General features: G+C 46.5%; 1 protein-coding gene across 1 annotated transcript in view; it reads left to right on the top strand.

Moving 5' to 3' along the window:
- Positions 1 to 268: 268 nt before the first annotated feature.
- The window catches only part of LOC311144830 (solute carrier family 28 member 3-like), a 31,341-nt gene continuing 15,327 nt past the window's right edge, over positions 269 to 16,282 (top strand). The window contains exons 1-9 of the mRNA XM_084180979.1: positions 269 to 391; positions 1,039 to 1,115; positions 1,211 to 1,302; positions 14,592 to 14,781; positions 14,921 to 15,065; positions 15,237 to 15,350; positions 15,624 to 15,701; positions 15,813 to 15,893; positions 16,126 to 16,206. Of these exons, the coding sequence (XP_084037105.1) occupies positions 323 to 391; positions 1,039 to 1,115; positions 1,211 to 1,302; positions 14,592 to 14,781; positions 14,921 to 15,065; positions 15,237 to 15,350; positions 15,624 to 15,701; positions 15,813 to 15,893; positions 16,126 to 16,206 (927 nt within the window). The 5' untranslated portion in view covers positions 269 to 322. The remainder of the gene's footprint in view (positions 392 to 1,038; positions 1,116 to 1,210; positions 1,303 to 14,591; positions 14,782 to 14,920; positions 15,066 to 15,236; positions 15,351 to 15,623; positions 15,702 to 15,812; positions 15,894 to 16,125; positions 16,207 to 16,282) is intronic.

Below are 16,282 nucleotides of genomic sequence, written 5' to 3'. Positions count from 1 at the left end.
CAAATAACTCTGCAACTCTTCCAGCTATTGACTTTTTTCACAACTGCCACCAGTTTGGTGCCAAAACATTTACAACAAAGACATATTTACATAGTAAAATAAATAAAAGTTTAGGCTTAAGCATCTGCCTCTGATTCCAAAGGTTAGGCATTAACTCCAAAGTCTTAAGGTTAGGCATTAACTCCGGTTAGGCAATAACACACACACACACACACACACACACCTCCCTGTTTGCAGTAAAGATTATCCCATTTGTAGCAGGCGGAGAGCAGGTCTCCTATAAGAGAGCTTCCTGCCTACCTGCAGTCAGTCAGTGTTTACTATGGAGCTGAATGGTTTACAAGAGAAGAGCCAGAGGAATGGGCTGGACAACCAGGCCTTCTACTCTCAGGTAAGGGTACACACATCATTATGGGGTATTGTGTGTACATTGATGAGATTATTTATTTTTTTACTCCATTTTAGAATAAGGCTGTAACGTAACAAAATGTGGAAAAAGTCAAGGGGTCTGAATACTTTCCGAAGGCACTGTATGTGGGTTCTGAATGTGGACAGAAGGTGATGTGCTCTCCCCATCCAAAGTTACTGGAAATCATCACGGGATAAAGATGAAAAACAGTGAAGTTTTGCTTGAACAGATTAAACTCACCATGTGCAAACAATCACGCCTGTGATTGCATGAACAGCACTCATACTGGTGCAATATTTGTTTTTCCTGTTACACACACACACACACACACACATTGTGTGAGTGAACATTCAGACAGACTATACTACCCTATATCCAAGTCTGTATACATTACTTGAATTGCCAACAAGGTACCCACATCTGCCAAGCGCAAGCACTGCAACTCTAGAATAGGCCCATAATGTAATTTACCAGCTACAATAGCCCTACTATTTGCACATCATTAACAATATCCCTTTTGCACCTGACATGCAAAGAAATGTTCTGGGTTGTATAGTCTGTCTGAATGTTCACTCTCACTGTTTGTGTGTGTGTGTCTGACTGTTTGTCTGTCTGTCTGTGTCTCACAGGACACTATCTGCATTGATATGGAAGTTTCTCATCGGCCATCAGAGGATGCAGAATTCACAGAGGAGCTAAAGAAAAAGTCTCTATGGTTTTGTCAATTGTCATTTATTTTCAAGCAATTCCTCAAAAGTCAACACTAAGTGACAGTGGATGTACTGCTTGATATCCCTCCAGGTTCTTGGAAAATAAAATGGAAGGGATCCACCGATATCTAGAGGAGCACAGGTCTAGGATCAGGCTGGTGTTGGGCCTTGTCTTGGCTGCAGGTAAAAAAATAAAATACAGGCCTCTGACCAGTCTGACATGTTATGAGCTGTTTATAGAGTACAGTTATTAGTGGATACTGCATTTCATGTTCGATGGTAAAATTTCCAGTAATTACATGGGGGTGAATTTCTATCATTAAAATGTGGAGTCTGGATATGTTTCCTGCAACAGTCATCCATCAATAAATGTGACTCAACACATCTATGTAAGCTTGTAGTCCAAAATTCAATATACCGTTTTTTACAGTTTATAATAGTTCAAATTCAGAGCTTCAAAATGGTATATCATACACTGCAATTTGAGGATGCTGCTTTGAAAGTTTATAAATGTGTAAACCCACTTAGGAGACAAAGCCCCTTCAAAGAAAGAAAACTTTCACCAATTTGCCAAAAAAGCATTCTCTGAACATTATCTCACCAAGTTTCCCCATTAGAGGAATCATTAACAGTACGAACTTGCCTATTGTTGTATAAGATAGTAAAATCCAGAAAATCACATTGTAAGATTTTTTATGAATTTATTTGCAAATTATGGTGGAAAATAAGTATTTGGTCAATAACAAAAGTTTCTCAATACTTTGTTATATACCCTTTGTTGGCAATGACACAGGTCAAACGTTTTCTGTAAGTCTTCACAAGGTTTTCACACACTGTTGCTGGTATTTTGGCCCATTCCTCCATGCAGATCTCCTCTAGAGCAGTGATGTTTTGGGGCTGTCGCTGGGCAACACGGACTTTCAACTCCCTCCAAAGATTTTCTATGGGGTTGAGATCTGGAGACTGGCTAGGCCACTCCAGGACATTGAAATGCTTCTTACGAAGCCACTCCTTCGTTGCCCGGGCGGTGTGTTTGGGGTCATTGTCATGCTGAAAGACCCAGCCACGTTTCATCTTCAATGCACTCAAAATCTCACGATACATGGCCCCATTCATTCTTTCCTTTACACGGATCAGTCGTCCTGGTCCCTTTGCAGAAAAACAGCCCCAAAGCATGATGTTTCCACCCCCATGCTTCACATTAGGTATGGTGTTCTTTGGATGCAACTCAGCATTCTTTGTCCTCCAAACACGACGAGTTGAGTTTTTACCAAAAAGTTATATTTTGGTTTCATCTGACCATATGACATTCTCCCAATCCTCTTCTGGATCATCCAAATGCACTCTAGCAAACTTCAGACGGGCCTGGACATGTACTGGCTTAAGCAGGGGGACACGTCTGGCACTGCAGGATTTGAGTCCCTGGCGGCATAGTGTGTTACTGATGGTAGGCTTTGTTACTTTGGTCCCAGCTCTCTGCAGGTCATTCACTAGGTCCCCCGTGTGGTTCTGGGATTTTTGCTCACCATTCTTGTGATCATTTTGACCCCACGGGGTGAGATCTTGCGTGGAGCCCCAGATCGAGGGAGATTATCAGTGGTCTTGTATGTCTTCCATTTCCTAATAATTGCTCCCACAGTTGATTTCTTCAAACCAAGCTGCTTACCTATTGCAGATTCAGTCTTCCCAGCCTGGTGCAGGTCTACAATTTTGTTTCTGGTGTCCTTTGACAGCTCTTTGGTCTTGGCCATAGTGGAGTTTGGAGTGTGACTGTTTGAGGTTGTGGACAGGTGTCTTTTATACTGATAACAAGTTCAAACATGTGCCATTAATACAGGTAACGAGTGGAGGACAGAGGAGCCTCTTAAAGAAGAAGTTACAGGTCTGTGAGAGCCAGAAATCTTTCTTGTTTGTAGGTGACCAAATACTTATTTTCCACCATAATTTCCATATAAATTCATTAAAAATCCTACAATGTGATTTTCTGGAGAAAAAAATCTCAATTTGTCTGTCATAGTTGACGTGTACCTATGATGAAAATTACAGGCCTTGCTCATCTTTTTAAGTGGGAGAACTTGCACAATTGGTGGCTGACTAAATACTTTTTTCCCCCACTGTATAACACCAATAAATACACAATAAAAACACAACAAAGGACACACAGACACTAAAAGAAGCACATCGTCAATTAATATTTTTTTTAAAGGCAGAGGCTGTGGATCCGTAGGCAACTGCCCACCCCGTCGCGACCTCTTGGACCTTTCTTCCCCGGAGCTAAAGATCGGAATCACTTTCACATTTATTTTTACGTACAGTGCCTTCAGAAAGTATTCACACCACTCAACTTTTTCCACACTTTCTTGTGTTACAGCCTAAATTTAAAATGAATTAAAAAACGAAAAGCTGAAATGTCTTCTGTAGCTCAGCTGGTAGTCTGTAGCTCAGCTGTGGTCCTCTGTAGCTCAGCTGGTAGAGCACGGCGCTTGTAACGCCAAGGAAGTGGGTTCGATCCCCGGGACCACCCATACACAAAAATGTATGCACGCATGACTGTAAGTCGCTTTGGATAAAAGCGTCTGCTAAATGGCATATTATTATTTATTATCTTGAGTCAATAAGTATTCAACCCCTTTGTTATAGCAAGCCAAAATAGGTTCAAGAGTAAAAATGTGCTTAACAAGTCACATAATAAGTTGCATGGACTCACTCTGTGTGCTGTAATCGTGTCCTTAAGAGTCTATTGATGCATTAGTGCGTCTACATAAGTAACATAGTAATAAAATGTAACAAATCCCCATCAAAATCCGTTAGTTTAAGCTAGAAATATCAGTTTTTTGCATTAGCTTCATAGGTATCCGCCTATGTTGGCCTTCTGCATCTGCAGTGGAAGGTGGCCGAGCTACAGCTGTTTGTCAGACCAAGAGACATCCCGAAAATCGGTCTTCTCAAGAAAACATCTGTAGCGTTCTAACAGTTTGACCACTCTATGGAAAGATGAGACTCTCACGAACACGATGGTGTTCTCCGTTTTAGTCTATGACCCCCCCACAAGACCCACGGGACTCATCTGAAGTTAGCACCGCTGATATGCCAACTTCTGTCTGTAGCGTTCGAACCGTTTGGGCTACAAACTAATATGACCCGACTATGGAAAGGGTGTTCTCTGTTTTGCTCTATGACTCCCACAAGTGTCACGGTCCTTGTCTGAAGGTAACCGGTTTAAAAAAATTATTGGAAGTATGGAGGTCGTTTTGTGCCAACAAAAAAAGGGATTAAATATGTGTCTAAAAAACTATGTGTTTTCAATGTGTTTCTATGGGCTAAAGTAATAAAGGCCAAATTCAATATTCTATTAAAAATATATATATATATTAAAACATATTTATACATACAGGGGTCCTAAAATTCTAAATCAAACAGCTAAATGATCCATGGTATGACCATCTTAAAACAATTCCATAGAGGCTTAGACTTTTAGAGGTTTTTAATATGATTTTTGAATGACTACCTTATCTCCTTACCCCACACATGCAATTAACTGTAAGGTCCCTCAGTCGAGAAGTGAATTTCAAACACAGATTCAACCACTACAAAATGTATTTATTTTTGCCATGTCTGTTTTCCAATGCCTCACAAAGAAGGGTGCCTACTGGTAGATGGGTAAAAGTAAAATAAAAATGATCCCTTAAAACAGTGTCACGGTTCAGACAGACGACCAGAGGACCACAATTGCGTCACACCAGAAAGTTTATTAAAACTTAAGGGAAAAGGGAAGTAGGGAGTGAATGAAGGCTCCAGGGGTAACAGGGATCCCGTCCAATGTGCTGGGTCTGTGCCCCCCCCAGTGGCAGCGATGCGTCCTATGAAGCCGGTGGTGGGTGGTCCAGAAGTCCTGGGGGGGGGGAGACACAGACACAACAGGGCGGAATGAAACAAGGCAGCAGTACAGTTCAAGGGAAATCCAAAATACGTAGTAGCAAGGCAGAAGGCTGGTCAGAGTTACCGGGAGTGAAGAGTAGTCAGGAGTCGTTATGGCAGAAGCAGGTCTGGATCTCCTGGGGCAGAAGAGTATCCAAAAATTCAGGCAGGTCCGGGGTCACAAAACCAGGGTGAGCCAGAAGCGCGAGCAAACAGGTTCCGGGTGTGAGCTTTGCAGACGATCTGACACCGGAGAGCTGAAAGACAGGGCCTTAAATACTGGGAGAGGTAGTGGGTAATGCAGCGCAGCTGGCAGAGTAATTAGAGCAGAGCAGAGCAGGGACAGGTGGAGCTAGTTAGGCTGAGTAGAGAGAGTGGTGAGCAGAGTGGAAGAAAATTAAGGTGGTAACCCGGTGGAGTGAGAGGCTCATGACAGAACCCCCCCCCCAAGGGACGGCCCCAGAAGTCCCAAGAGCAACACCACGCCGGGCGGGAGGAGGGGAGCCGGAGGAGGGCTAGAACTCCTCCGAACGGTCCGAGTGAACGTCCTCATCCTCGGAGGAAGCCGGAGGGCCGTGGTCGGGAGATGGGACAGGTCCCGAGACAGGATCAGGCACAGGACAGGAAGCCGAGCGGGCAGGACGGTTAGGGACCCCTCTGGGGCGGCCCCTACGGATTGCAGGTTGATCAGGATGCCGTTGGTGGAAAGCGGTGATGAGAGTCCTATCCACAATCCGACTAGCTGGCACCCAGGTCCTTTCCTCAGGTCCATAGCCCTCCCAGTCAATGAGGTACTGGAGACCCCTACGTCTGGACCGAAGCAGGCGGCGGACGGTGTAAACCAGACCACCATCGACGAGCCGTGGAGGAGGAGGACAAGGCGCAGCAGGGACCAGCGGACTCTCATGGATGGGCTTAATCTTAGACACATGGAAAGTGGGGTGCACCCTCAGGGAATTAGGCAGTTGGAGCCGGACAGCAGTTGGGCTAATCACTCTTATGATAGGGAATGGGCCAATGAACCGAGGTGCCAGCTTCTGCGACTCCACCCTGAGTGGCAGGTTCTTCGATGACAACCACACCCTTTGACCAACATGGTAGGTGGGAGCAGGAATTCTCCGACGGTTGGCCCCGGTAGTGTAGCTGGCAACGGATCTGAGGAGTGTGGCTCGGGCTTGTGACCAGGTGCGGCGACATCGACGGGCAAAAGCAAGTGCAGATGGGCAAGTAACCTCCTCTTCCTGGCTGGCAAATAGAGGAGGCTGGTATCCATAAACACATTGGAAAGGGGACATACCGATGGCAGAGCAGGTCAGAGAATTGTGTGCGTACTCCACCCATGTCAATTGCTGCGACCAGGAGTGGGGGTTGCGTGAAGTCATGCATCGCAGTGCCTTCTCGAGCTCCTGATTAGCCCGCTCTGACTGCCCATTGGATTGGGGATGGAATCCGGAAGTCAGACTGACTGTGGCTCCCAGCAGGTGACAGAACTCCTTCCAAAAAGCGGAGGAGAATTGTGGACCACGGTCAGAAACTACATCCTTTGGCAGTCCGTGGATCCGGAAGACGTGTTCCAGGACCACCTGGGCGGTCTCCTTGGCGGTTGGGAGCTTGGGGAGGGGAATGAAGTGTGCCATCTTGCTGAAACGGTCAACTATGGTGAGAATGACGGTCATGCCCCTTGAAGGGGGCAGCCCCGTGACAAAGTCAAGGGCGATGTGAGACCAGGGACGTCTGGGCACAGGCAGGGGCTGCAGCAATCCGGCTGGGGGCTGGCAGGACGACTTGTGTTGGTTGCAGATGGGGCAGGCTTGGACGAACTCCCGTACATCCTTTCTCAGAGAGGGCCACCAGAACCTCTGGGCGAGCAGGTTGTAAGTGCGGGTGGAGCCAGGGTGACAAGCTAGGCGGGAGTCATGTCCCCACTGAACGACCTGGGACCTCAGGTCTTCGGGGACAAAAAGGCGGTCAGCTGGGCAAGTGCTGGGACCTGGCTGGTTACGGAGAGCCTCCAGCACCTGTTCCTCAACAGCCCAGGTCAGAGCTGCAACGATGCAGGGACTTGGCAGAATCGACACAGGGTCCTTGGAGGGGTTGTCATCCTTCTGGAATTGACGGGAGAGGGCGTCTGGCTTGGTGTTACGTGATCCAGGCCGGTATGACAGAGTGAAATTAAACCTGGTGAAGAACAGGGCCCAGCGGGACTGCCTGGAGTTCAACCGTTTGGCCGTGCGGATGTACTCCAAGTTCTTATGATCGGTCCAAACGAGAAATGGAATGGTGGACCCCTCCAGCCAGTGACGCCACTCCTCCAAGGCAAGCTTCACAGCCAGCAGCTCACGGTTCCCTATGTCGTAATTGCACTCAGAGGGGGACAACCGACGTGAGAAAAAGGCACAGGGATGGAGCTTCCTATCCTCCGCAGCCCACTGAGAAATCACAGCACCAACTCCCACATCCGAGGCGTCCACCTCCACAATGAATTGCCGGTCCACATCAGGCATCTGGAGGATGGGAGCGGAGGTGAACCTCACCTTGAGGGTACTGAAGGCTTTGTCGGCTGCTGGGGTCCAGGTGAAGGGTTGCTTGGTGCTGGTTAGAGCAGTGAGAGGGGCAGCAACGGTACTGTAGTTCCGGATAAACTTTCTATAGAAGTTAGCAAACCCCAGAAACTGTTGCAGCTTCTTTCTGTTCTCCGGAACTGGCCATGAAGTGACTGCTGATACTTTGGCAGGATCCATTTGGATACTTCCCTCTGCCACTATGTACCCCAGGAAGGCCACTGTCTTGACGTGAAACTCACATTTCTCTGCCTTGGCGTAGAGGGAATTCTCCAGAAGACGATGAAGGACTTGCTGGACATGGCGGGTGTGTTCAGACAGGTTTCTGGAGTAGATTAAGATGTCATCCAGGTAAACGAAGACAAACTTGTTTAACATGTCCCGCAGTACATCATTCACTAGAGCCTGGAACACAGCAGGAGCATTGGTGAGGCCAAAAGGCATAACCAGATACTCGTAGTGACCTGTTGGTGTATTGAATGCGGTTTTCCATTCATCTCCCTCCCGGATCCGCACTAGGTGGTAAGCGTTTCTGAGATCCAACTTGGTAAAAACAGTGGCTCCCTGGAGCAACTCAAAAGCAGAGGTGAGCAGAGGCAGAGGGTAACGGTTTTTCACTGTGATGTCGTTGAGTCCCCTGTAGTCGATGCAGGGGCGAAGAGATCCGTCCTTCTTCCCCACAAAGAAGAAGCCAGCACCAGCAGGAGATGAAGATGAACGGATTAATCCTGCGGACAGAGAGCCATTGATGTAGTCCTCCATGGACTTTCTTTCAGGAGCAGACAACGAATAAAGACGACCCTTTGGAGGGGCTGTTCCAGGGAGGAGGTCGATGGCACAGTCGTACGGTCGGTGAGGGGGCAGAGATGTGGCTCTTGCTTTGTTAAACACCTCTCTGAGACCATGGTAGCATTCTGGGACATTGGAGAGGTCAGGAGCGGAGTTAGTAGGTACTGGCCGAGGGGGTAGTGCGGCAGCAAGCAGGCAGGTTCGGTGGCAGTCCTCTCCCCACTCCCTGATCACCCCGGTCACCCAGTCGAGCTGAGGGTTGTGCCGGCGGAGCCATGGGTAACCCAGGATGAGGGGTTGGCCTGGAGAGGGGAGCAGGTGAAACTGGATAGTTTCTTGATGGTTTCCGGACAGACCCATCGAGACCGGGGCCGTGACATGAGTGACCGATCCGAGTAAGTGTCCGTCCAGTGCCCGGGCAGGAATAGGAGGTGTCAAACGGAGGTTCTCCAGTCCCAGTTGGCGTGCCAGCTTGATGTCCATTATGTTGGCTTCGGCGCCAGAATCCACCAGAGCAGCCAGGGTGTGAGTTGAGTCAGAGAGGCGGAGGTGAACTTGCAGCAGGGGTTTGCGGTCGGAGGACTGGATGGTCATTGAACTCAACCGGACTCCCCCTATGCCCGGTGAGCTTCGGCCCTTTAAAGGGCAGGTTACCACACGATGTCCATCACCTCCACAATAGAGGCAGAGGTTTGAGGTGAAGCGGCGCTGGCGCTCTGCAGGAGTGAGAGAGGCTCGCCCAATCTCCATAGGCTCAGACTGATCAAGCTGACCTGGGTGAGTGGCAGTAGATGACAGGAGCCCAGTCGGATCTCTCCGAATGCCGGTAGTAGGTGGACCTTGGCGCCCCCTCTCACGACGACGGGTCTGTATCCTTCTGTCGATCCTGACAGTCAGTGCGATGGCTTCATCAAGAGTGGAAGGCAGTTCATGGGAGACCAACTCGTCCTTGATATAGTCAGCCAAACTATGGAAGAACGCGTCCACCAACGATGGTGTGTTCCAAGAACTTCGTCTAGCCAGGGTTCGGAAGTCGATGGAATGGTCTGCGACTGTACGTCTGCCTTGTCGAATACTGAACAGTTCACGAGACGCCTCTGCGGTTGGTGAATCCAGGTCAAACACCTTCAGCATCTCCTCAGCAAACAGGTCGAAGGTTGCACATGCGGGGGTTTGACGTTCGAACTCTGCTGTTCCCCAGAGTCGAGCTCGGCCCGTCAGGTGAGTGATGGCATACCCAACTTTAGCCCCCTCCGTGGCGAAGGTCCTTGGCTGCAAGGAGAACTGAAGTCGGCAGCTAGTCAGGAATGGCCGGACCTGGGTTGAATCGCCGTTGAACCGCTCGGGGTTTCCAATCTTGGGTTCCGGAGCAGCGGCTGCAATGACCGGGGCAGGTAACTCGGGGGCAGGGCTGGTGGGCAGACTGGCTGGGGTAAGGTTGGTGAGGAGTTGAATGATCATGGCGAGTTGTTGTTGCTGCTGCTGGAACTGCTGCTCATGCTCATCGGTTTCCATGTCGGGGAAAGTGTGCGCTGAGTCCATAATGGTCAGATCGTACTGTCACGGTTCAGACAGACGACCAGAGGACCACAATTGCGTCACACCAGAAAGTTTATTAAAACTTAAGGGAAAAGGGAAGTAGGGAGTGAATGAAGGCTCCAGGGGTAACAGGGATCCCGTCCAATGTGCTGGGTCTGTGCCCCCCCCAGTGGCAGCGATGCGTCCTATGAAGCCGGTGGTGGGTGGTCCAGAAGTCCTGGGGGGGGGGAGACACAGACACAACAGGGCGGAATGAAACAAGGCAGCAGTACAGTTCAAGGGAAATCCAAAATACGTAGTAGCAAGGCAGAAGGCTGGTCAGAGTTACCGGGAGTGAAGAGTAGTCAGGAGTCGTTATGGCAGAAGCAGGTCTGGATCTCCTGGGGCAGAAGAGTATCCAAAAATTCAGGCAGGTCCGGGGTCACAAAACCAGGGTGAGCCAGAAGCGCGAGCAAACAGGTTCCGGGTGTGAGCTTTGCAGACGATCTGACACCGGAGAGCTGAAAGACAGGGCCTTAAATACTGGGAGAGGTAGTGGGTAATGCAGCGCAGCTGGCAGAGTAATTAGAGCAGAGCAGAGCAGGGACAGGTGGAGCTAGTTAGGCTGAGTAGAGAGAGTGGTGAGCAGAGTGGAAGAAAATTAAGGTGGTAACCCGGTGGAGTGAGAGGCTCATGACAAAGCAGGGGTGCCCAGACTTTAGTTACATAGGATCTACTTTTTCCACCCTCTTCATAACACGGTCTACCTACCACCCCCCTCATTATTTTTCAACAGACTCGATGGTAACGCTGTGAATTGCCAAATATATATATTTTTAGTGCATACATTTTGAAAACTTTTATGCAGTCTACTAGAAAGAAGTTTGCAATCGACAGGTCGACCGCGATCAACGTCCTGGGCACCAATGCCTTAGAGCATCGTGAAGTTATTAATTACACTTTGGATGGTGTATCAATACACCCAGTCACTACAAAGATACAGGCGTCATTCCTAGCTCAGTTGCCGGAGAGGAAGGAAACCGCTCAGGGATTTCACCATGAGGCCAATGGTGACTTTAAAACAGTTCCAGAGTTTAATGGCTCTGATAGGAGAAAACTGAGGATGGATCAACAGCATTATAGTTACTCTACAATACTAACCTAATTGACTGAGAGAAAATAAGGTAGCCTGTACAGAATAAAAAATATTCGAAAACATGCATCCTGTTGCAATAAGGCAATAAAGTGATACTGCAAAAAAATTTAGCAAAGCAATTAAGTTTTATTCCTGAATACAAAGTGTTATGTCCAATACAAATCCAATACAACACATTACTGAGTACCACTCTCCATATTTTCAAGCATAGTGGTGGCTGCATCATGTTATGGGTATGCTTGTAATTGTTAATTGTTAATGACTGGGGAGTTTTTCAAGATAAAAAAGACATGGAAAGGAGTTAAGTACAAGCTAACCCCTGAGGAGTATATTTTTTTATAATAATGTATACTTTTTTTTAGTTTTTGCTCAATCTGATTGGGTGTGCCTGGCTGGGCCTGGCTGCCCAGTGGGTGGGCCTGTGTCCACCTAGGCCTACGCCCCTGTATTACAGTGTATTGCATTGGGAGCTATAGAGGGGGCAAAGCGAAAAGCCAGCAGCAGGCCGTGCGACACAGTCCCCCTAAAAAACAAACCATATTTGGTTAGTAGAGACCCTACTGAATATTTCCCACCCACTTTAGCTGAGACAGGTAGAACAATTCACATTTTAGCAGGACAATAACCTAAAATACAAGGCCAAATCTACACTGGAGTTGCTTACCAAGAAGACAGTGAATGCTCCTGAGTGGCCGAGTTTCAGTTTTGACTTAAATCTACTTGAAAATCTATGGCAAGTCCTCAAAATGGTTGTCTAGCAATTGTCAACAACCAATTTGAGAGGGCTTGAAGAATTCTGAAAAGAATAATGGGCAAATGTTGCACAATCCAGGTGTGGAAAGCTCTTAGAAACTTACCCAGAAAGACTCACAGCTGTAATCGCTGTCAAATGGGCTTTTACAAAGTATTGACTCAGGGGTGTGAATTCGTATGTAAATTCAATATCTGTATTTCATTTTCAATACATTTGCAAACATTTCTAAAAACATGTTTTCACTTTGTCATTATGGGGAATTGTGTGTAAATGGATAAGAAAAATATCTATTTAATTGATTTTGAATTCAGGCTGTAACACAACAAAATGTGGAATAGGTCAAGGGGTATGAATAGTTTCTGAAAGCACCCTCCCCATCCATTCACGTTTCTTAAGTATGTGCTGCTCAACCTCCCCCTTCACGTTTCTCTCTTTACTCACCCTCTTCTGGAAACTCAACCAATTTGATTGACATGATGAAGTAGCATACTGCATCATATTTCTGAATAGCAGAATTAAATATCCTGCTACATTTAGGATGTAGGCTAAAATCTTCTCTGTCTGTTGTAACTAAGGATATTGGAGTAGCACAAGCAGGGCATAGTCTACACGTTGAATGGGGAAAAACAATCAGCGTTCTAAACACTACACTTGTGATGAGGTCATCTTTATAGTTATGCTGCCATATCGTAGCCTGAGTTGCTGAAAAAGAACACTACTACTTTGACTGCTTTTCACCCCCTGCTTTGCCAATGTTTGCAACGATGGTGAAGAAAGAACATTAAATCGCTGTTTAGACTGCCTGTCTGTGTCTTGCATGTGTTTGAAATGCTGTCTAAATAGCTTGCCTCAATAGCTGTATGTAGCCTACTCCCTCCTGAAAAAAGAACATGAATCGTTACTTAGACTGCCTGTTTGTGTCATTCTTACAGTACCAGTCAAAAGTTTGCACACCTACTCATTCAAGGGTTTTTCTTTATTTTTACTATTTTCTACATTGTAGAATAATAGTGAAGACATCAAAACTATGAAATAACACATATTGAATCATGTAGTAACCAAAAAAGTGTTTAACAAATCAAAATGTATTTTATATTTGAGATTCTTCAAAGTAGCAACCCTTTGCCTTGATGACAGCTTTGCACACTCTTGGCATTCTCTCAACCAGCTTCATGAGATAGTCACCTGGAATGCATTTCAATTAACAGGTGTGCCTTGTTAAAAGTTAATTTGTGGAATTTCATTCCTTCTTAAGGCGTTTGAGCCAATCAGTTGTATTGTGACAAGGTAGGGGTGGTATACAGAAGATAGCCCTATTTGGTAAAAGACCAAGTCCATATTATGGCAAGAACAGTTCAAATAAGCAAAGGGAAACGACAGTCCATCATTACTTTAAGACATGAAGGTCAGTCAATCCGGAACATTTCAAGAACTTTGAAAGTTTGCAATAGCCTACTGTTACAAAAAACAAAGAAGTTCGTTGTTCAACATGTCGATCATGTCTATTGTTCAACATGTCAAAGTTTGTAGACTACACCAGGCAATGACGCCCCCCCCCCCCCCCCCCCCCACCCCACCCCCAGCAGATCACACTGTAGAACAGGACACTAGCCACAACATTATTAAAACACATTTGGAGTATTTGGGGGCAGACATCAAAGGATCTGAGCTTCCTTAAAAATAATAGCCTTTTCTGAGCATTTTTAAAAACCATGGAGGTATTCTCTCTCCACTGCAACTTGTCGTCTATCACCATCCCCAGGTGATCCCATTGGTGACCACAGGTGATGTGTTTTCCTTCTTCCTCCTGAAGTCTATCACCAGCTTTTTAGTTTTAGACACATTCAGCACCAGGTGGTTTTAGCTGCACCATGACACAAATGAGGATATTTCCTCCCTGCATAGGGAGTCATCATCCTTCCGTGATGCAGCCTACAATTGGTGCATTGCAATGAACAGACAGAACATAACACGCACCTGCAGGTTACCGCTGAATTCCTTAACATGCTACTAACCGGAGCTCCGAGCTAAAATAACTGCTGGTTACAACAAAAAGAACAGCGGAATAAACTAATCAGAACAGCTGATCTGACATTGTTACGGTGTCAAGCCAGCTTGGTAGGCTACTAGACTGTGGAAAAGGTCATTGTCTGCGTTCACTAGGCCTACTCCCGCCCAAATGAGGTAACATCCTATCAGGAACAACGAAATTGAAATAGGACAAATATAAATGAAGGAATAGCACATATTACAACTGAAATAAAAGGATTTGACTGGAAATGTTGCCTGTGTAAATTACGATGATTTAGTTAACACGTTAAATGCCAGCCAAATTATACCTATCGAGGCTACACTTCTGCGAAAATAAAGTTATTGAAGACCAACTTTTAATTAATTACCACATTGTAAATCAAATGTTAGCTGACATGGGCTAATTGAGTGACTGTCCGTGACTGACATAACAAGGGTGGCAGGTAGCCTAGTGGTTAAGAGCGTTGGGTCAGTACCTGAAAAGTTGCCCGGGTCGAATCCCTGAGCCAACTAGGTCAAAATCTGTTGATGTGCCCTTGAGCAAGGCACTTAACCCTAATTGCGCCTTTAAATTGCTCTGGATAAGAGTGTCTGCTAAAAGGTCAAGGAAAACTCCTGATGCACTACCAAATTTTGAAATGACATGTTGTGTATTCCACTATACTTACAGTATGTTAATACCCCGACTGATAAAAAGTAGTACGCAGTAGGAAATAGGGTGCAATTTCGCCTGTATGTGTTTCAGGTTATGTTGCCGTGGTGATTGCGGCATGCGTGCTGAACTTGCAGCGTGCCCTGGCCCTGTTGGTGCTGACCCTGCTGGCTGTCTTCTTTCTTCTGTGGGACTGGCTGATGGGCCGCTATGGACAGCGCCTCTGGGACACCCTGCAACCCGCCAGGAACACCCTCAACACACACTGGCTCTGGGTCAAATGGTGGGAGAACTGCATTTTCTCTCCTTCTCACTCTCTCTCTTTTCTGTATAATATCACATTTGTCCTGTATGTGTAGTCCTTTTGGTGATTCTTGTTGTTGTTCCTCTGCTCTCTACCTCTGGTCGGTCTGTCTGTGCAGGGTGGTGTTTGTGCTGCTGCTGGTGGCAGTGGTGTGCTGGCTGGTATTTGACACGGCCAAACAGGGAACACGGCAGCTAGTCTCTTTCTCCGGACTCGTCTGCTTCGTAATGCTCATGCTGGTGTTCTCCAGGAATCCATTCAGGGTATGGCAAACCAACAAACACACACCCTAATGCATCGACTCCGTATCGTTCCAAAGACCATTCGCTGTAGTTCTGAGTGATCTTGTGGGTATATGTTTTTGTGTGTGCTTCCCTGCAAGCCTGTGCGTTTGTGTGTGTGTCTACCCGTATGTTTATGTGTGTGTGGTGTAGGTGTCATGGCGAACTTTACTGTGGGGTGTGGCGCTGCAGTTCTTATTTGGACTCATCATCCTCAGAACCAAAGCAGGATTCACTGCTGTAGACTGGCTGGGCCATCAAGTGGAGGTATACTATACATCTACTGTGTACTATCCAGGGAAACTCAAGCAGAGGGCAAAATGGACATCAATTGGATCATTGATATTACAAATATTAGCCAGCACAAAGGCCCTTGTTTTTCTTTGGACCACATTGCTAATGTCACTCTCATCAGCATAATCACATTTCCCTGTCCACTGTTCCAGCATCCTCAGCAGATATACAGTAGAGTAGACCTGTGAGGAAAGAGTGACCTCATTATTTCAGTCTGTGTCGAAACATCTCTCCTCTCTCACCCAGGTGTTTCTGTCCTACACTGACACCGGCTCTAGGTTTGTGTTTGGCAACAAATACACAGACCACTTCTTTGCATTCAAGGTATAGGATCATATGAGTATGTCTGTATACGTGAGAGACTTTGAGAAAATGACATGAGGTGAAAAGAAAAGACAGAAACCCAACACTGTCATCTTCTTTCTCTGCTTCCAGGTTCTGCCTATTGTAGTGTTCTTCAGCACTGTCATCTCTATGCTCTACTACCTTGGCTTCATGCAGTGGCTCATCCTCAAGGTACTCATCACATCATATACGTTCAAATCTTATTCAATCATCATACAAGTGACTAAATTAGACAATGATAATTCAGCCGCCACACAGTACTGTATCAAGGTTGTCATTTACCGGGGGATGGGGGGGGGGTAAATGTGACCAGTATTATTGTTTTATATGTTGTATACTTGGGTATCATTTTGGCACAGAAACGTTGGCATCATTGTTTACGTTTGTCTGTGCATACATCCAGGTGGGCTTCATAATGCAGATTACCATGGGAACTTCTCCCACAGAGTCAATGGTCGCCGCTGGCAACATATTTGTGGGACAGGTGAGAATAGTATGAGTGACAGATGTGCTAGGCAGCAAAAGAGAATTACATGACAACCAGGCAAAGGAGTATCACC

The sequence above is a fragment of the Coregonus lavaretus genome (genome assembly GCF_964263955.1).
Source record: "Coregonus lavaretus genome assembly, chromosome: 17".
NCBI lineage: Eukaryota > Metazoa > Chordata > Actinopteri > Salmoniformes > Salmonidae > Coregonus > Coregonus lavaretus.
Note: the sequence above shows the minus strand (reverse complement) of the source record. Positions and strands in the feature narration are given on the sequence as shown.